This window comes from Crinia signifera, chromosome 1, assembly GCF_055691185.1.
Source record: "Crinia signifera chromosome 1, ASM5569118v1, whole genome shotgun sequence".
Lineage (NCBI taxonomy): Eukaryota > Metazoa > Chordata > Amphibia > Anura > Myobatrachidae > Crinia > Crinia signifera.
The window spans coordinates 371,886,656-371,908,934 of NC_139217.1; the positions used below are offsets into that span (position 1 = coordinate 371,886,656).

A 22,279-nucleotide genomic window follows, 5' to 3' on the forward strand; every position below is an offset into this window, starting at 1 on the left:
AAAAGAAAACACACACAGAGAAGTATAACTTTATTACATACACATCCACACACCTCACTTTTACACCAACATACAGTACTTACCGATCCAGGATCCAGCGCTGGTCTCTCTGCAGCATAGCCAGTCAGCCCCCACTGTCAGCAGGCTGAACCGGCTTTCTCCTGTGCAGATAAAACAGCCTGTGTAGCGCTGACTCCCTGCGCGACACAGGCTGAGAGTGTGATTGGGCGACGCGTCTCCATGGAGACGCATAGCTCATCCCTGATTGGCTGGCCAGGGACGCCGGTGACAGCCCCGGGCGTCAGCCCTGGACGGGTGAAGCCTGGGGGGGGATCCCTTTATTGGGGGGTCCCCACTCCTCCAGGTACCCCTGAAGGCTGACCAGCCACGGTGCTCATGGTACGGCCAGGGGACCTTATGTAAAAAGTGTCCCCCTGCTGTGGCATGACTCTGCGGGCTGTTGGAGCCCGGTGCTGGTTTCAAAATTCGGGGGACCCCCAGTTTTCTTGTCCCCCGTATTTTTGGAACCAGGACCGGTCCAAGAGTCCGGGGCTGGATTCAGAAATACGGGGACCCCTACGCTTTTTGTCCCCCGTATTTTTGGAACCAGGTCCGTCTCAATGAGCCCGGGGCTGGTTATGTACAGGAGGGGGGACCTCACGCCATTTTTTTTTTTAAATCACAAAATCGCACCTTTTCATGACCAAAAAAAATTTGCGCTTTTTCATGGCTAAAATCGCCCTATATCGCACTTTATCGCACTTTTCATGCCGGAATACGCACCTCATTAAATATGCGAATTCGCGGCAAAAATGCGATTTAAAAAACGACGATATAGGGCGATTTGAGAAAAAAAATCGCATTTTCTAAAAAACGGTCAACCCACTAAATCTCGCCTATGGTATATGATAAGGGATGTGGATCATTAATTCTAAAAGGTAAATTGAGCTCGCAATCAAAATTGCTTCAAAACATATATAACCATGGTTAGCCAACTATACTGGGGCAATACTTCACATTTGATTATGTTAATGTGTCATCTGCTTGCTCTGCGCTTCAATACTTTATTTTTAGATCCATGCTATTTATAAACTAAATAGAGTACTGACCTCAATACGTTATCTTCAGATATATGAAGCTATGCATAATACATATTGCAGACTTCAGTGAACATGCAGCAACATAACATACAATACACAAGATACTGGCCTACTTCTCAGTACTATTTCCATATGCTTTATTAGTTTTAGTAAGAGTCTGCACATAATGCAAACAGTGGGGAGCCTATAACAGATTTCCACTGTATCCTACTCCTTTGTCATAGCCTTTAATCCATTAGTGTTTTTCAATTGTGATCCTGTATGGATAAATTCTCTTGCAATAAACAATCTTAAGGGGGTATTTAATCTCACAACGCTATTTCTGACGGGAGAAATAGCGGCGGGGACCTATTCAATGCTGTCTTCCCCGACAGCATTGAACAGGGAGTTTGGCAGAGCGGGCCCGACTTCACAAGCAGTCAGGCCCGTTTTGCCGAGTTCCCGGTCGCAACTCAACAATTTATGGGCGTATTTCGCGGCCACATCCCCTTTTCGGAGTTTAGCAGGAGGGACATTGAATCCCACCTGTCGAGCCGGACGAGAACGGGAGGGGGTCACGGCTGTCGGGCCAGCCCGACAATCGTGACACCGGATTGAATATCCCTCTAAATATCAGAACAAAATCTGTACATAAAACACTTTCTTGCTGTAATATACACATTTAATCTAAACCATACCTATAATAACGTACAATTATTTTGTGTTAATATAAATACAAAGTTCCAAAACACATTTGCATAGTTTATTTCTGAGATCAGAAATTCCCTGTTTCTCCTTTAACAAACTTGTATGTGTGCCATCTTGCCTCATTGCCTTGTCTGCTCTTAAGGGCCCCTTATGGGCCCCATACATCAGCAATCACAATTTATGGATTTCCAGATCCAGGGATTTTTTGGCCAGATAAATTGATTTTACAATCTATCTGACTTTGCCCACACATTACAGATTTATTTCAGTGATCGGCAGATTTTTCCATCTAAAGATTGCATCTTCATATCTGGAAATTGCCCCAATCGATTGTCATTTCAGCTGTTCATAATGTAAATAGATGAAGAAGACGAATTGGGAATGCCCACACATATAAAAAAGATCTGCAGACAATACCAGATTATTAAGCATGTTTAAAAACCTGATTAAGCAATCGATTGGCGATTTTGATTGGGATTGCCAAAAGGGGGAGCCCACACATCTAAAATTAATTGTGGCAATCATCTCCATATCTGAAAATTGTCACAATTAATTGCTGATGTATGGGGCCCTTAACACTTGTGAGATTTTGTAAGATTTGATCCAATTTGAGTCAATTTATCTGACAAAATCTGATGTGCCTGATGTGTAGAGGTGCCCATACACGTTACAATTATTGTATACAATATTGTATACAATATCGCATCTCATTGCATATTGGTTTTGCGATGAGATCAGATGAGATGAGATCTAGTACAAAAAGTATGTGCTGCACATACTTTATGTACTAGATCTCATCTCATCTCATCGCAAAACCGAGATTCGATGAGATGCGATATTGTATACAATATTGTATACAATAATTGTAAGGTGTATGGGCACCTTAGCAATCCAAAATCCCTTGCCATTAGGTATAACCAAGAGATTGGATGAGATTGAACCTCCTGCATATAGGATAAATCTCGAGTCAATCAGGTTCGATTTGTTGAACAATAAGTTGAACAAGTGTAAGGGGGCCTTTAGTTTCAAGACTATATCCAGAACTATGTACTCTAAACAAAAATCTATAACTACTGGTGAACAATAACACAGAAATTGACTTTCTTTCCAATCTATGCACTTGCTAAATGTTTTTTTATCAAACATTTCATGCAACAAAGTATGTGCTTTATGCCACAAAAACCTAAAATAGAGTATGGATTTTTGATAAACCACTTGCACTATTTGTCAGAATTTGCATTAATTAGTTACAACTGTAAATGAGGAAAGTCACAGTTAATTCTCTCACAAACTTTGCAGTGATTTTACTAAACCATCTATGAGACCTCTTTTGCATTGACATGCCACACTAACATTCATGTAGAGTTTTTCTCCTTACACAAATTGTATGTGTTTCTTCTGCACATCAAACATTTATTACATATTCACCCATATAGAATCCCTCCTACTGGTACTATTACTAGAAGTAGTATGGTTACTGCATTCTCGATACACTATTATATTGATAATTGCAATCTGTCCACTGCACAAAAGCAAATTCCCAGCTGATCTTTTAATGGAGGAAAACAACATATGTTTGAATTTATTTGAACTTAATTAGTACTTTCATTTTGCCTTTTTTTTTTTTTATCGCCTTTTACATGGTAAATGCAACTTATTTATTAATAATTTTGTCCAGACAGATTATACTTTGAATAGTGTACAGTAACTTTGGCATTTACTGCCACTACTCTACTTCACTGAAGTAGACACATAGGGGGAAATAAATAGGTGTATTTGTATCCAGAAATACGCTTATTTTTGACATTTACTATCCCGAAAATACGGCAATTCGTATTCGTATTGATGTGCTATCAATACGAATTGCCGTATTTTCGGGATAGTAAATGTCAAAAATAAGTGTTTTTCTGGATACAAATACACCTATTTTTTACAAATTTCCTTTAGTAAATTTCCCCCATAGGGTGAAAATTTAATGGGATGAGAGATTCAAATGAGAGATTTGGTGAGAAATCTCCAGTTTTTTAAAGCGGTAATCATTTACACTTCAAAATCCAACTGGTTTAGCAGTGTAAATGATTGCTGCTTTAAAAAAACTGGAGATTTCTTACCAAAGCTCTTACTTTCTGAATCTCTCATCCTATTAAATCTCACCCCAAGTGTAATTAAAGGTGTTATATTTGTAAACATTTTACTCATCTGTATAGGACCAGCTAGTGAAATTTAACATGCCTAGGGCTGGCCTGGCGGAGGTCCTGTTTTGGGCTTGCTACCGCAATAGTACTCTCAGCTCTGATCAAGCAGCTCAGCCAGGAGACAGCAGCAGTGGGAGTCAACAGGCCAGGAGCAGTCAGTGAGGGCAGCAAAGAGGACCAAAAAAATAGTGAGAGGAGAGTTGCTGCTATCAGCAGCCGCTCCTCCCTCCCATGGGCCTTTCAACAGGTTCTGTCACCCTGTAGCCACTCTGCCCAGCCTCTTACCCCACAAAGTGCAATCATGGATTCAGGGAGCTGCAATTGCGGACACACTGATGGGCAGCAAGCTAAAGAAAGTACGATTTAAAAAAAAATACTAGCATTTCTAAGGTAGGTTATACGGTGTGGTGTAACATAAATAAGGGGCACGACTGTGAGGCGTGATGTGAATAAGGGATACTATTGTGTGATATAATGTTGCACTTGGGTGAGGTGTATTTAGACTTAGGGGTATTATTGTGTGGCCATGCCCCTCCCCAGCAAGAAACACTGTTTTTTTTTTGTTTTGGTACATGCATCTTTGTTATGCACTTCCCCTCTTTCAAATGTTGGGGTTAGAGACACCAATGTTGGTACTTGTTTCCTAGCAGGGCGCCCAGATTTCCTACCTACGCTCATTAGTTAATTTTGTTAATTTATTCACTGCACCCTGAGTGAAATCGCATCGCATGGCCCTTTTTTGTGGCGTGAGATGTCAGATGAGATGAGATGTGAGATTTGAGATATGCGATCTCAGTAGTTCATATGGTAAAACACCACCAGTCTCCACTTCACCCCAAAGTGTGGCGAGCGCAGCGGAACGCGTCCTCTGACTTTTTCATACCCCCACTATCCACACCGGCGTGGAGATGACTTTATATAGTGTGGCGAGTGCAGCGAGACACCGAGCCCGAAGCGTGGTGAGCGCAGTGAGCCCTGCGAGGGGACACAGAATACATGTAAAGTAATCCGCGGGGCTCGCTACGCTTCGGGCTCGGTGGCTCGCTGCGCTCCCACACTATATAATACCATCTCCACGTCGACGTGGATAGTGGGAGTATGAAAAGGTCGGAGGACGGGTTCCGCCACCGCTCGCCACGCTTTGGGTGACGTGGAGAGTGGTGCTGTTTTAGGTGTTTTACCATATGAACTACCGAGATCGCATCTCACATCTCATCTCACGCGATACGCGATGCGATTTCACTCAGGTTGCAGTGAATAAATTAACTAAATTAACTACTGAGATCGCATCGCTCACATCGCAAGGCACAAAAAGCCATGCGATGCAATGTGATTTCACTATGCAGAATAGCCCACTAAGCAAATAGCTTAGTGGGTGCCCTGCTAGGCTTAAAACTGGTTATGCGGCATACACACAGTATCCCATGCACGGGATTGCTCTGTGTGTAGGTCGCCCCCCTGCGATGGCGAAGCGATCATCTGACTAGATTTATACCGCATGCAGTATAAATCTAGTCATTGCCATGCCAGTAATCTGGATCTCAGCACACATCGCTGGTGCATCAATGTGTCCCGAGCAATCTGTGCTTAGCAGTGTTGCTCAGCACGGAGGCTCTGTTGCCCCATGAGTATTAGGCATTAGGGCTGGCTCTATCTGTAGGTAAAACCATAATTAAATTCAGAGATTGGCTTTCCTTTAATCTCTTCAGACAGTTGTCTTTTTGATATGACATTTATTTATGTATAACTTAAAGTCTCTTGTTTTGTACTCTATAATGTCAATTATCATTCTAATGAATAAAGCAAGTTTCAACATGTTCTACCCCTAGGCAATGAACAGGGCCACAGACAAAGAAAGAGCCTAACTGATCTAAAGCACTGTACACACTCCGCAATGGGCTCTACCTCCGATATTATTAATGATATCAGCGGTAAGCCCAGGTGACCGATATTGTAAGTACACACTGAACAATATCAGTAACCTCTATCATCAGTGACATCATCCGGCCCCCACAGATAGCATGCATTTTTAATGATATAATTAACATTGAGGATGCTGCACACCGTTAAATGATATTGAGCACATACACTACGCTTTTTTTTTTTTTTAATAATAATATGGCTTAGAAGGGTCAAAATGAGCGATATCTTTTAAAAAGTCATTTAGTGTGTACGGAGAATTAAGTTTGACAGCATTGGGCAAATGATAGCAAACAAATCAAACTGGCAAATAACTTTGATGTGCATATTGCTGAAAGGGCAAACCTAACACAATGTGCATGAAGTGCAACAGATGACTGTATGAAATACATATGTGATGGTGTAGAGTTGAGCTACTGATTGTCTGCGTGTTATATGACTGGCAGTCACTAGCACTGGTTTTGCCTATTACTTTGGCCATAAATAATCTCATTTAGTAGTTAACCACCAACCCGAAGCACCACTATAAGAGCATCGCAGCACCCCAGGGTGACGAGGCACACAGTTTGGGAACCACTTGGTTCATGTATTAAAAATCACACAGTAAATCTGTAATATTGCCAAAAACAATAAAGCAGCACTTTGAAGCAATCTCTTATCTTTACATTCCATATATCTACTACTCTGTAACTGTTTATTTGCTGACCTTCACAGTAAGGAAAGACCTTGTAACAAACAAACAGATTATGATGGTCAATTTGTCCTATTTTGTCAAAATAGGGCCTTCATCCTAGCATGTACAGCAGATTGGGAGATCATCCTATTTAAATCCAATCCAAGAAAAACACAATTTATCTGAAAAGACGGAAAATAGGTTAGGTTCTTATGTACTGGTGTACATACAGCGCAACACCATCTGAAACAAAGTATTTCTTCACAGTCAGATTGTAGCCTTATGTCCCTTCTGTGATCCATCAGGCACGTTCCAGACGTCACAAAGTCACCAAAATGTGGTAGCTGACCAATCATGCTGTTTATGGTCGGGTTTATTTGAAAAGCTTATAGAGCATCGGATGGACCTCCAGGCTTCCAATAAGGCTGCACAATAATAATAACTAAGTAGTAAAGTTAAAGTAATACATTTAACCTAGGAAAGTTACACCTATAAGTAATAACTATCAACATTCAAGCTATAGCAAGAAATATTGCAACAAGCAAAAAGATCTGCAGGCTGCAAGCGTGGGCTTGGAGCTGCCACATTCAGCCCCTAGGCCACATGATGACCATTCCTGCTTTAAAGCACATCAACTCCTATTGCCAAATTATGAGAATAAATCATATATATCTACTGACTACTGGGACATAGGTTAAAGGGAGAATTTCCCAAGAATCTGAAGTGGTATAACTTGTTGAATTCCTATGAGAAATAAGAACCTGATTCAATGGCTTATGAAAAATAATCTATGGGTTATTCAAATGTATAATATTTTCAATAAAGTCAATTTATATGTTTCTATATCAGAGCACCACCACAAACCCAAAAGTAATATATTCATAGAATAAAATGGACTCTGTTATTGGTGATACAGATACCCTGCCACACTTGTGGCAGTGAAAGGGCTGCCGCCAGCGAGGCACAGGGAAGGGCTGCCGCCAGCGAGGCACAGGGAAGGGCTGCCGCCAGCGAGGCACAGGGAAGGGCTGCCGCCAGCGAGGCACAGGGAAGGGCTGCCGCCAGCGAGGCACAGGGAAGGGCTGCCGCCAGCGAGGCACAGGGAAGGGCTGCCGCCAGCGAGGCACAGGGAAGGGCTGCCGCCAGCGAGGCACAGAGAAGGGCTGCCGCCAGCGAGGCACAGAGAAGGGCTGCTGCCAGCGAGGCACAGGGAAGGGCTGCCGCCAGCGAGGCACAGGGAAGGGCTGCCTCCAGCGAAGCACAGGGAGGGTGAGGCACAGGGAAGGGCTGTTGCCAATGAGGCAGGGAAAGGCTGCCGCCAGTAAGGCCCGGATTGTATCTCTGTTGTTTACACTGTTTGGTCCTTGGAAAATAATGGACGGCCATGTGATCTAATGTGTCAAATCATGTAAGTATTCTGTCATTATACCATGCCATGTTATAAAAACAGATCACATTTGTCCAAACAAGAGAATATACTTTGTACTACATTTACATATGCAATGTCACATGTGACATAGTAAAAAAATCCAGTTTTTCTCTAATAGTTTCCAAAATATTTCTGCAATATTATGGTACTGTCTAGCTAAAACCAGTGTGACAATACATTGCTTAGTCCTCTATTAATAAGCGACTTTTGTAACTTGTCAAAACTTGTACTACTGCAGATGCCGGATTCAATTCTGCCGAGGAGAGATTTGACAAGTTATCATAACAGAAGGGAAAACATACACTTCCAAACTGACAGCATCTATAAAAAGACATCTATTTGGCTTGCATTGATGGGATGTGGGAGATGAATGAAGAAAGGAAAGGGGAATGTGACAGAAAGTTTCTAATTTATTAACCCATTCACTGCAATATGGATTTTCAACAAAAAAACAATCAATAACACACCAGCACCTAAAAAGCTTTAAATTGGTTACATAAATGCAGATGTGTTTGGCCAAATGAGTGATCTTAATAAAACTGGCATGACTATATAAGATGCGAACACTCTGACATATCTAAACCAGTTTTAAATTCATAGACTAGAAAAAAGTTTTGGCAGGTGAGCAGCTCAGCATGCTGGGGGGGGGGGGGAGGAAGGAAGCCTTTGGAGAGGATGTGTAATGCAGATCTCTGCCTCACTAGCGGTCACCAGGCTGGAGACTGCCCAGGTCGCGTAATGCAGCAGCAGCACTTCCAGGGAGGTGAATGTACACACGGGTAGAAAATAAAACTGGGAACTCCAACAGATGTAGGCTGCTATATGTATACTCTATTTAGTTTTCTATAGTTTTTAACAGTCTTTGGACACTTTTTAAGTGTCGATTTCCAATCTGAAACAACTCATCCCTCCCCCACTGCATGTATTCTACCACCCGCTACAAGTGTCTTAGGGGCTGTGACTTGAGGAGATCGTATATTACTCAAAAGTTTCTCCTACTAGACATACTTTGACTATGCCTTTTGAGATCTAGAACTGCCACTGGCTACAGCAAAATGATGGTTTATGTTCTGTTTACAATCTGGTTTCCAGTTATATTAGTACTTGTTGTGTGACTGCTGGTTATAAGATAGCTGACATATTTTTATACATATTTTTTCCCCCACGTTGTATGTATGTATCTTTTTCTGACCAGACATTTTGGTACCTACTACTTAAGGTCCATACACACTGGGCGACTATGCCCAGCGTGTATGGACAGCGATGATAGCATTCATTGCTGCGGGGAAAGCCGCTCAGTGCATACACACTGAGTGGCTTTCCCCCTGCCCGGCACTGACGGAGGGCCTTTACACCACACAGACTATAAACTGCAATTTGGGGAACTTTTCTTTCTTTTTTCAATTTTTAAATTTTAATGTTTTTAAAACAATATTCATTTATATGTAAATACGATTTTCTGCATCGCTGTGGCTCAGTCTGGTTAAATGGAAAAGAAAGAAAAGAGAAAGTGCACGCTTGTAATATGTCTAATTTTACAATGCTTGTGGGTATACAATATTTTTTGTTGTACCATTGTCTGTGCAGATATAGAGATGGTCTGATTTTCAGACTCTAGAACATGCAACATATAATTGCCCATGGGATGGATGCGCTAAACCGGGGTTTTTCCCGCAATTTCATATGCAGGAAAACCCGCACACCAGGTTTTCGCTGAGGGGGGGGGGGGGGGTGTTTGATGTAATTTTCCCCAGAAAGAGCCGGCGATACCCCATAGAAGCCTATGGGCTTCTTACCGCAACCCCCACCGCCCTGCATGAACCCCTGACCCCCCTCACTTTTGTCCAGGCAGCACAATGCTGTGCTGGCCTCCTCCTCCCTAGCTCCTACATCCCCTTCCAGGTGCAGGGAGGAGGAGGCGGAGCCATGCCCGACAGCCAGTAGGCGAGTAACAGCCAGCAGCCGGGTAAAGGAGGGAGGGGGAGCTGCTGGTGACCCACCACACATCGCCAGCCACAACATAGGAAGGCAAAAACATGACCTTCCCCCCCTGTTGCAATTAAGAATTACTTTAATTGCAACATTCACAGAATCTACATTTACATACTTTACAGAATACAAAACATACAAATATTATGCCAAAGAACAAAAGCTCGACTTAAAGGGGCATACACACATAGAGATCTGTGCTAAGCAATTTTGCGGATGTCAAGATCTCCATGAAGAGCACATACACACGCATAGATTTGTGCTTAAGCAAAAAAATTTAAACAGTGGGTGAATATTACCAGAGGTGAGGTTTCGTTTTCTGAGGGCATAAATGTGTAATGGGCATTATGGCGTGTGGTATATATAAATGGCATTATGGCGTGTTTACATTTTTGGGGTGTGCCTTCGGTGCACACTGTCCCTATTATTACTATTATTAGTTTATCTGGCTCCTGCATTCTCATCCTGGCTCCTAGATTTTAAAGAAATTTGTGGAGCACTGGAGTACTGTGAAGAAACGTGATAAAAGTCGATGCAGTGAAAATCTGGAATAAAATAATGAAGCGAAAACCAATATAGACATCACTGGTAACTAAAGCGTTCATCATGACAACAAATATTTTTCTCATCCAGGATGTCTCTTTAATCAGACAAACCAATATAGTATCAGTTCCTCTATGCACACATACGGTCACTGTACTGTGGATAATTTACAATGGCGCTTTGACTAGATTGCTAGAAAATAGCACAAAATCGCTCCATGTGTATGCCCATTAAGGCTCCGTACACAGTACACACAGAGTAATAGGATTGTTGAGCTATATATATATATATATATATATATATATATATATATATATATATATATGACAATTGCGATCTGGCACTCCCGGTACTGTGGTCGATGGCCTGGGTGCCTTCGTAGTCATATCCAAACGCAGGTGGGTGATGGTAGCTCCTAGGAGGTGAATCACCAGCGCGGCACTCCAGGTCTTGTGAGAAAATAACAATTTATTGTGCAACGGTTTCGGGGACAGTGTTCAGACAGCCTGAGGAAGGGGAACACTGTCCCCGAAACCGTTGCACAATAAATTGTTATTTTCTCACAAGACCTGGAGTGCCGCGTTGGTGATTCACCTCCTAGGAGCTACCATCACCCACCTGCGTTTATATATATATATATATATATATATATATAGAAGACAGGCAAGGGCGTCACTCGGAGACTTGTTTCTTGCTGAAAAAGGTTTTTATTGCATGGGTGAAACCGACACCAGTGTTTCGAGCGTGTAGCTCGTCCTCAGGGTACAACCCAAATGTGATACAAACATGGCTTAATAAACCCTTGAAGATTCCCGCCAAACCAACAACAGGTACAATCAATTGATGTGTTTAAAACTCACCTGCGCCAGGTCAGCCCGCTGCTCGCCCCATCCAGCGTACAGTCCAGCTGCCGTCAAGACACCGCGCACTTCCGGGTAGCGTCATCCGAACGCTGCCATCCCGGTGGAACGCATGATGTCATCCGGCCGTCGAGACTTCCGCCTCTGTGAGCCGCAGCGTACCGCCGGCTGCAGGGAATCACTAAAAATACAAGTACAAATCATTGTATATTAATGCATTGTGAAAACAGCTCAATGCTGGTGGGTAATTCGATTAACCACCCCCATACTGGTAGGAAGATCCCGATCAGATCTGCAGTGACCTGTTCCACTAAATTCGTGGTATACATTCTGTCTTGTCCATGTGGGCTTTACTACGTGGGCAAGACAGAATGTCAATTTAAAGAGAGGATGGCGAATCATCGTCATGCCATCCGACAGGCATTAAGTAGTGGCTCGAGTGACCAACCGGTGGCGAGACACTGTGTTACAATGGGACACAGTATAGCAAGTCTGCGTTCTAAGATTGTGGAGCATGTACCCCCTCTCATTCGGGGGGGTAATAGGGGTAGAAAATTACTCAAAGCAAAAGCGAGGTGGATCCATATACTGGACACAATTTCTCCCCGTGGTTTGAACGAACAACATGGGTTGCATAGTTTCTTGTGAGAATATGGCCGATAATTGGTGTTTTTTCCTTTTTCTCGCCCTTTTTGTCCAAGGATTTCCCCTAATAATAATAAAATTTTGAAAAATTAAAAATTATAATAAATAAAAAAATTAAAATATCTAGGGGGGACCGCTTTGAGAGAATAAGGGTTCAGTTAGTGTAATATTGATAATAATGAACAAATATAAAAAATCATTGGCTGAAGCAGCCTGCAGCACGTGCCACCATCCCAGTTTTTTAAAAGTTTTTTAAATGTTTTTAACATTTTTTTTTTCTTTATTTAAAAAAAGATTTTTTTCTTCACAATAAGTTATGCACTATGGATGTGGGGTTTAATATTTATTAATTATTATTGAATATTTAATATACATGAATTACAAATTTTTTTACATTTTTATATTTTTGTATATGCATTTTTTTGTTAGTATGATCACGTATGTAATTTTGTTTGGAGTGGTTTTGTTTTCACAATGCATTAATATACAATGATTTGTACTTGTATTTTTAGTGATTCCCTGCAGCCGGCGGTACGCTGCGGCTCACAGAGGCGGAAGTCTCGACGGCCGGATGACATCATGCGTTCCACCGGGATGGCAGCGTTCGGATGACGCTACCCGGAAGTGCGTGGTGTCTTGACGGCAGCTGGACTGTACGCTGGATGGGGCGAGCAGCGGGCTGACCTGGCGCAGGTGAGTTTTAAACACATCAATTGATTGTACCTGTTGTTGGTTTGGCGGGAATCTTCAAGGGTTTATTAAGCCATGTTTGTATCACATTTGGGTTGTACCCTGAGGACGAGCTACACGCTCGAAACACTGGTGTCGGTTTCACCCATGCAATAAAAACCTTTTTCAGCAAGAAACAAGTCTCCGAGTGACGCCCTTGCCTGTCTTCTATTTGTTGTGCCTTATTGGTTCAGGGAAGGCACCGGAGCAAGCTGCATCCTTAATGCGAGTGGAGTGCCGGATCTTCCATTTCTATTTATATATATATATATATATATATATATATATATATATATATATATATATATATATATATATATATATATACAGGTTGAGTATCCCGTATCCAAAATGCTCGGGACCAGGAGAATTTTGGATAACGGATTATTCCGTATTTCGGAATATTTTAATATTTCAATGATATATTTTGAAGTATCTTGCATTTATGCTGTATAAACACATAATATACACACAAATATATTTTATTACCACATAAAATACACACAAATATATTTTAATTGTTCAAAAAACAAGTTTTCAAAACGTGAAACAAAATGTGTGTACTATCTCAGCACTGAATTTGAATGCCAAGCAATCATTGTCTTGCACATATATAGTGCCAGTTACATATCATGTCCCCAGTGATGCTGTTACAAATGTCCCCAGTGAGTTTTTAGCAAAAAAAAACAAACATTTTTCACTTTCTGGAATGTCCGTATTTCGGAATAATTCGGATAACGGATATTCGGATACGGGATACTCGACCTGTATATATATATATATATATATATATATAGTAGTCCAGCCAGTGGTTCCCAAACTTTTTTGAATCACGGCACCCTAGAGCATCAAAATATTTTCAAGGCACCCCTAGGCCAAATGCTTGTTCTCGAGAAATTCAGAAAAAAATATTAAATGAAGTGCATTGTGTTTATATGTCACAGTTATCTGGTGAGGGACATGATTTGCTTCTGTTTGTCCACATATATTATGATTGGCAGCCACCAGCACTGGTTTTTCCTGGTACATTGACCATAAATAATATGAATTGATCTTGGTCCACCAACCCAAGGCACCCCTGCAAGTGTCCTGAAGCACCCCAGGGTGCCTAGGCACACAGTTTGGGAACCACTGTTGTAGTCCAATAGACCGGCACCCTCCTCCATCAGTGCATCTGCCGCGGTGCTCCAGCAAACTCAATTGTATATACCAGCTCCAAAAGCGGGCACCCACGGACTCCACAAACACAGTCTCAAACCATCTGGTAATGCAAGCTTTCGGGCTCTTTTATAAGCCCTTCGTCAGGCAACACATAAAATATATATATAATTTCGTACTGTGTAGCGTACTGATGCAAGATGTATGAGGAGACGTGTAATTTGTAACTGCTACATATACTATCCTGTTACTCAAGGGGACACAGTCACTAGGATTACAGCATGTAGGTCGGCAAGCATGTAGGTCGACAGGGTCATTAGGTTGACACAAGCATTAGGTCGACATGGGGAAGGTTGACAGTAAAAAGGTCGACATGGGGTTTTTCTTCTTTATTTTTTGAGCCGACATGTGGTGGTGGTATTTCATGCCCCACCATCCACCAGGGCTGATGGGAGAATAATATAGAGTACTTATAGGTTAGTTGGGTGCCCACTAATCTATTTGCTTAGTTTTCCGCGTCCGCTCGCCACACTAATAAAATCAACTCCATGCCGACATGGATAGTGGGGGTATGAGCGTACTAACTATAGTGGGCGCCTAACTAACATATAAGTACCTTATATAGTCTGCCCGAAGCATGGCGAGCGCAGCGGTGTTACTTTTCATTGTCGACTGTGTCGAAATTCTGGACAAAAAAAAAAAAAGTGAAAAACCCCATGACCTTTTGCCTGTCAACCTTCCCCATGTCGACCTAATACTTGTGTCGATCTAACCCATGTCAACCTTCCTTCATGTCATGCCTTGACACATTGTCCACCCAATGATCCACACCCTACTCAAGAGAACTCCCTTATCTGTTCATTCACCAAATGTATTTTCTTTTTCTTTTTTAATTGCTGGACTATAAAAAAAATTATTGTAAAAACACAAGAAAATCAGGATTTGGAATTAGCTAACTCCAGGTTTAATCAAAAGAAAACACTTAATAACTGGTTGCTTATGAACAAACCAACCAGGGCTACATCTCCCAGGGTGCACGGTGGTGGTGGTGGTGGTGGGGGGGGGGGGGGGTGATGGGCCCACCTCCCCCTGCTCTGTGATAGCCTGCAGTTGGGGGAGGGAAGACTACAATTCCCAGCATGCTGTGGCCAGCATTGACTGGCACAAGCTGCCATCGGGATGAAAGAATGGACGGCATGACGTCTCCAGTGGGCGGCCCGAAGTCCTGGAGTACAGAGAACCCAGAAATGGGTACTAACCGCCAAAGTTTTCTGACATCTGGCCAGACCCCACACAGCCGACGGGACTGCCAGAATTTGAGAGGTAGGGACTGACTTTTCTTAAATGCTCAGAACTGTAAACATTGTTTCATAGAATGCAGTGGATAATAAAAGGGTCCCCCTAGCAACAAGCATGTAACTCCCTCTAGCAACGAGCATGTACCATATATACTCGAGTATAAGCCTACTTTTTCAGAACATTTTTTATGCTGAAAAAAAAACCCCTCGGCTTATACTCGAGTGAGGGTCTCACTTGAGTCAATATTTTTTCCCAGTTTTTTGTTGTAAAATTAGGTGCCTCGGCTTATATTCGGGTCGACTTATACTCGAGTATATACGGTAACTCCCCTGTGGATTTTGGCTCAATCAGGGTGGCATAATGTGATTTTGGCTTATTCCTTGTTTCATAATGTTTAAGGGGCAAAGGGGTCTACTATTGTATTGCATAATGTGTATAAGGGGTATATGCTGTGGTACACTACACTCAAGGACACCCCCCACTTTTAAATGACCACACCCCCTTTCCAGAGTGCAGCCCTTGAAGTGTCAAGTGGCTTCCCAGCTGAAATTTTTGCCCATCCCTGATCTAGAACCTCAGACATGACAATCATTGGAAAGAAAGGAAGCCTCAGCTGACAGCAAGGAACACCTTACAAGGGAACCCTCGGACATTGATCCCAATAAAATTATACACCTGATTAAGATGTCTGAAGTTATTATGTACGAATTACAGCCTGAGTGAATCACGAGCAACTGTGAATTTGAACATATTTCGTTTACAGATATATCTATATACTACATGTGATGGTATAGAGGTTATTCCTACATTTAAGATACATTTAAGTCCACTAATTTACACCGACTGTCCTACCAGACATTGCTCTGTAAAGTGTCCATCATCTGCTAAACTGGAAACAAAACACATGTACAGTATGAGAACATCCTCCATGTAACTAGATTATTTATTCTCCTTTCCATGTATTATATCCCTACCGTACACATCAATTTAGTTGAATCCCTTAACATATGGAAACATACCCCCTACACATGGCCATCTTGCCCAGGAATCTGCTAATTGGTAGAGCAGCATCCAGGAGACAGAGCTCAGCACCCATGTGCCCACATTAGGCTGACATCCAACTCATCTTCTAAAACCACTGATGCTGCTTGAGCCGCTGACTTCACACACAGTCTGTTTATTAAACCATGAAAATTAATTCAAGTGCAGGCATGTATATAAGAATTTCTTACACTTGTGTGAGTCAGGCTAAGCTTCCAATATGAAGAATACAAATAATAATAATAAATAACTGGGGTAGATGAAAAGTCACACAAGCTACAGACCACTTGTGCTACAGCCGGAATCGGCTTTGGCTTTATTAATGACTTTTCTGTTCATTAAAGCTGACATTAAAGTTTTTGCATTCGCTCTGCTTCCAGAGGCCTCTGGTGCGTACAGATAAAGATCAGGAGATGGCACCACACTCAGGTGGTTATGGTCATTTACTTAATGCTCATTCATTGCATTAGCCAACTGAGAGGAGAAAATGCAGTTTTGTTGCTTGGAATACATATTTACAGTGGCAATGCCTCGGGCTAGGATTCACATTTCACAGATTTGGCATTAATTAAAATGCTTTCTCTCCATCATTCCTAGGCTCTGCAATGGGCAAGACATACTGTACACGACAGCTGGTGCAAATTGTATTGTGAGAATACACACCAGAATGAGTTAATGACAGTCCGAGCTCCTTCCTTCAATACACTACATGCGATATTGTTTGGTTGACCACGCAGCACAGCGGACCGCCGATGTTGCATGCAACCACAGGCACCCGCATATTGGGCATTTACACTGAGCGATAGGTTATTCTGATTTAGCCAGAAACGACAATATCGTCTCGCTGTTTAACTAGCTTTAGTGCTGGGAAGCATTTAAGAAAACAAAAAACATAGCAGCACATACATCCAAATTCATGCCCTCTTAAAATATTTTCTCTCCAATATGGGCCCCTCTGTAAGTCTATAAAAGGTTTAGTGCTGTTCCAGTAGATCACAGCAGACTAGTTACATAACAAGTCATAACAAGACATGACTGCAAGAGGCACGATAAGAATTTTTACCAGAGCCGAAGTATCATGTGGTGTGAGTATCTCCTTCAGTGAAGTGGATTAATGTCTTTACATTTCGATGTTAATTATTGCCTTTGAATAATAATTCTGTGTTGTATTCATCCTGATTTGTTTTAAAATATATATAATATATATATATATATATATATATATATATATATATATATCAAAATATATGTACATTAGTTTCATAAAATAAAATGTACCAGTGATTATATTGGTTTAATTATGTATATAATGTAATGTAAAGATACAGTAGATAGATAGATAGATAGATAGATAGATAGATAGATAGATAGATAGATAGATAGATAGAAGGCGATTCCCCAAGCACTCACCAGACTTGTGTCAAGGTTTATTGGAAAAAATAGCCTGCTGAGGTTTCTTTAAGCAAGGCAGTAACAGGTAGCAAACAAGGTGCAAAAACTCAAAATAGCAGTAACATCCAAGGGGAACTGGGGACCAGGGAAGTGCTGCCTGGGGCCCAGCTTTTATAGGGAGTATTAGCTGCCACCGCAGGAGTGCGTTCCACATGTGGAACGCATGACCACATTTCTGGTAAAACCGGAAGTGCGGACCGCTGATGTCGTGTGACTGCGATCGACAAAAGTAGCGGCGATCTGGGGCGGCAGGAGGAATACGCCCTATAAAAGCAGGGTCCCACACACATACATACATACATAATGTCCTGGGGTGGCCAGAGAGTGAGTTCTCAGCCCTATGACAGCACATGCTGGTAACGAAAAGTTTCAGCATGTTTTCCATTGGATAAGAAAGAAAGTACTGGGGGGGCTATGTCACTGCAAATCTAATGAGCAATTACTTATATGAAACATTTAACAAGTTATAAATACACCCTGACACCTACTAGAGCCCGCAAACACTGCCAAATTCCGAAGCTCATGCAATCTCACATATGTGATCACCAAAGTGTGCCCATAAGGTGTTCAGATTGAAATAAACAGAACCCAAGCAACAGAATTATTGCTGATTTGCAGGGTGGCATAGCACAGCTCTGGGCTTACATAAAACTGGCACATAGCAGGCAGACAAAATACATACACACATAAACACAAAGCGAAGGGAGTGCACGGCTCATAAGAATTTCTCCCAGCTGTCTGACACTACAAGTGAACACAAACACCCCCTCCTCTCCAAATTGTGAGAGATCATGACTCCACTATATGTGCCATAGCTGCTAACGCTTCTGTTCTCTGTCTCTTCCCTTTCCTCACCACTACCATAGTCACACAAATCACAGGCTGCACCATGTTCAGCATCTGTTACCTTGGAAACTTGGATATATCAGCAGTCCTTCGGGTTTAGTTTAGGACAATGCTTGCCACACACCCTGCACAGCACGGTTTCCGCCATGCAGTCTGATGTCACCCGTAACCATGGAGCCTGCAGCTGAGGCCTAATTCTGCCCTTTCCAATCTTCACACTTGACACAAGTTTCATTTAATGTAATTAGCGCTGTCAGATAATGATGTACAGTATGTCATGTATATGTTTAGTACTGCTTTTTGGGTTACAAATTGCCACCATGCCTTGTACCTCATTGGTACCTCTATATCGTAGTGAATATACAAAGTAAGGTTCCACAAATTCTGGATCAACAAACAAAAGGCCTGCCTGTGTCTGTCAGCTATTTATGTGGCTTCACCTGCACCATGTTTTGTAAAATTTAAAGCTGCTTTACCCTAAGGACGATCAGCAAAACCCCTAAAAATAAAATAAAAAGCTATAATCATGCTACATGCAGCTAAATATGATGACTTGCAAAGAGCTGTATAGCATGAAAAAAGCGAATGTAAGCTCTCACGAGCAAGTGCCTCTCCGCCCATATGCTTTCCCTCTCTTACGTAAACCATATTTGATGGCATCAAAACCCATGGTTTTCTGCCACCCTGACACTTATGCCAGTGTCCACAGCTGATGCAGCTATGGTTATGTACCCTGTTGTACTTGTCCTCAATTGTATTCAACTGTAATGATGTGTACACATGGTACAATTTAGCCTACAATTTTGACTATACAGTAAAAATCGCACGAGGATTGCACATACTGTAGACCGCATGGTGACCGAACAGGTTTTTAACCTTTTGATCCCAATGCCCGTTACCGCACAGCACAAATCGAAGCCATATAGACAGGGCTGCATTGACTATATAGCACAGATCTGTACTATATAGTTAAAATTGCATGCACATCTTTTGGCTTGCCATGCGATTCGATCCCCATGCGGTCGGGATCGAATAGCACGGCTGTCGACCGTGTGTACACACCATAAGTCACTGTTTGTAATTGGGTGTTGCGGATCCCTTGTGGCGCCATATAAATAAAGGATAATAATAATAATAATAATAATAATTATGTGACTGTAGTAAATGCTTTAGAAGAACGGAATCAAAGAAATTACACTGCATAAAAAATAAAAATAAAGACAAAATAATTATAAATCCCTTTTGCATACTATGTACTAGAGAATAAGAGTTTGAATCTAACAGAATTCTATATAATAAAAGACTAACGCTGCTCCTCATCTCTATGGGGGAGTTTAAGTGTTTTGCACGCAGGCGGACACTAGATGGTGCCAGATGGAGCAATTCAAGTGCGTTTCCATTTGGGCACGCACAGATACCAGTGCTGACATGACTGTTTAATTGTTCCGTCATCTTCTTGGACTGGTAAGTAGTGATGTATGAAGATCAGTACCACACACAAGACAGAAAATAATTCAGAAACCTGGATCATGTAGAGTTGTGCAATCCGGTATTCCTCAACCGTCATAGGAAGCGGGATACGGTACTCCTTAATCAGCATCTTGAAGAAGAAATCTCTGCCCCTTTGAATCTGCCAGAATCAGTCACCAGAGAAACTTGGCTTAGAGGTGTCTAGATGACTGCCAGGGAAGTCATTTGGGGGAAACCTGAAACAACAAGACAGATATATGACAAAGCTGTTATTCCAATCGCCTTGTGTAGGGAATCTCTTCTCTAGTCTGTAAACTCACACAGTGCAGTACTGAATAACATCATGTGAACTGTGCTATGCAGTGGAACCAGACCCCTGACAGGTAATCTAGTCACAAGGGTAACTTGCTGCCGTTATATAAATGACCATGAACCCTGGAGGGTAGGGTCCAAATGCAAGGGATGGAGCGTGTTATGCCACAAATCATATCAAGTCCTTGGACTGCTGACATTACTGAAAAAGTAGGCAAATATAAGGAGTCTGGAAGAGCGCCCCAGAAATTCAGACGCCTCTTGGACATTCCCAAACAATCTCGGGCACCTTCCTATAGTCCTAAAGAGTAGGCACCATAAGGAACACTTCTTGTAGGAAATAATGCAAACAATACAGGGCTACAATTATGTTTAATACTTCAGGATCAAGTAACAAAATGTTCATATTCTCATTCATTAGAGCTCAGGTTATCAAACTCGGTCCACAGGACCCCACACAGTGAATGTTTTGCAGTTCTCCTCACAGAATCAAGTAAAATAATTAGCTCCAAAAATGTGTCAGTCAGTAATGCGTGCACCTGTTGGGTGACCTGGAAAACATGACATGTGCAGGGTCTTGAGGACTGAGTGTGAGAACCGCTGCATTAGAGCAAATAAATAAAGTAATACAAAACCTAATATTGCCTGATACTAAAGAGGCTAACATGCATTTCTCACTGTGTGAAATTGTATTCAAATATTGCACTAAATTGGGGGGTAATATGTTTTAAGGGTAACTGTGCTTGGACACAGGTGACCTGAATAGAATCTCGGCCCATTTGATATAACCATCTGTGATCAGTCACAGATATCCTAAAAACCTGGATTCTTTTCCAAAACCATAAAATAGGAAATTTAATGGGGGAAGGGGGATTTATCAGGGCTTGGAGAGAGATAACATTGTGAGAAATAACGTACTAGCTAATCAGCTTCTACAATCTACAGATTGTGTGTAAAAAATACGAGGAGCTAATTGTTGGTACTGTTGTCTCTCACCGTTTTATCTATCCCCATGCTTTGACAAATACCCCCCTAAATCTATATGGCAAGACTTAAGCTGGCCATACATCTACAGATCGATTGTCAGATTGGGCTGGTTGGAACAAAAACCTGGTAGTATCTGAATGGCAGTTTTCCAGCATTTCAAAGCAAATAGTCAACTGTCATTTGCTCTCAACCATTCCAGGATTTTGTTCCATCCAGCCCAATCTGACAATCGATCTGTAGATGTATGGCTGCCTTTACCCTACAATTTTTATTTTACACCTGAAATAATAGTGTACTGTTATAGAATTGTATGATTACTGATGGAAGAAAAAAAGATATATGAAGGACTACAAGTAACTATTTAAATAGGCGCTGAAAGTAAAAAAAAAAAACACATACATATTTCAGTATAATATAGTCCTTTACAAAATGTTGAGTGTTATTGATAGAGTATAGCAACTCTTTCCCTGGTACAGTTATTGGTATGTCTCCATATATACATGGTCTGCATCCATATGCATGGAATAGAATAGTGACACAGTTATAGAAGAAAAATAAAAGTACTGCATTTCATATTTCTATACAGAAGCTTACATGTCACCCATACAGAGCCTCCTTGTTGGCTGCTTATTGTTACAAGCCCCAGTGTTTTGAGGCATAAAAGAGTTAAGTACTCTCAGCTCCAAGTTTTGTGACCTTTCTGCGCCAGCACTATATTTAGCTCCCGAAAATAGTTTTCCCTCCTGGGGATGATCCCTTCTGTTTATCTAGCAAATTTCAAATAAACATCCCCACCTCCTCACTGCACAGGTCCCAATGTCAGGTTTGCAAAACATACTGTAATAGCAGTAGCCGACCTGTCTGCCAACAGATAATTAATAACCTGCAATGGACACACATGGGAACTAGTTAGGAGCTGATTGGTTCATGCATTATCATTTTCC

General features: G+C 41.7%; 1 protein-coding gene across 11 annotated transcripts in view; it reads right to left on the bottom strand.

The window, feature by feature from the left end:
• The window catches only part of PITPNM2 (phosphatidylinositol transfer protein membrane associated 2), a 244,342-nt gene that overhangs the window by 102,296 nt on the left and 119,767 nt on the right, over positions 1–22,279 (bottom strand). For all 11 annotated transcript variants that reach the window (XM_083151213.1, XM_083151232.1, XM_083151249.1 and 8 more), the window contains one exon: positions 20,089–20,272. In XM_083151213.1, coding sequence (XP_083007339.1) covers positions 20,089–20,166 — 78 coding nt within the window. In that variant the 5' untranslated portion in view covers positions 20,167–20,272. The remainder of the gene's footprint in view (positions 1–20,088; positions 20,273–22,279) is intronic.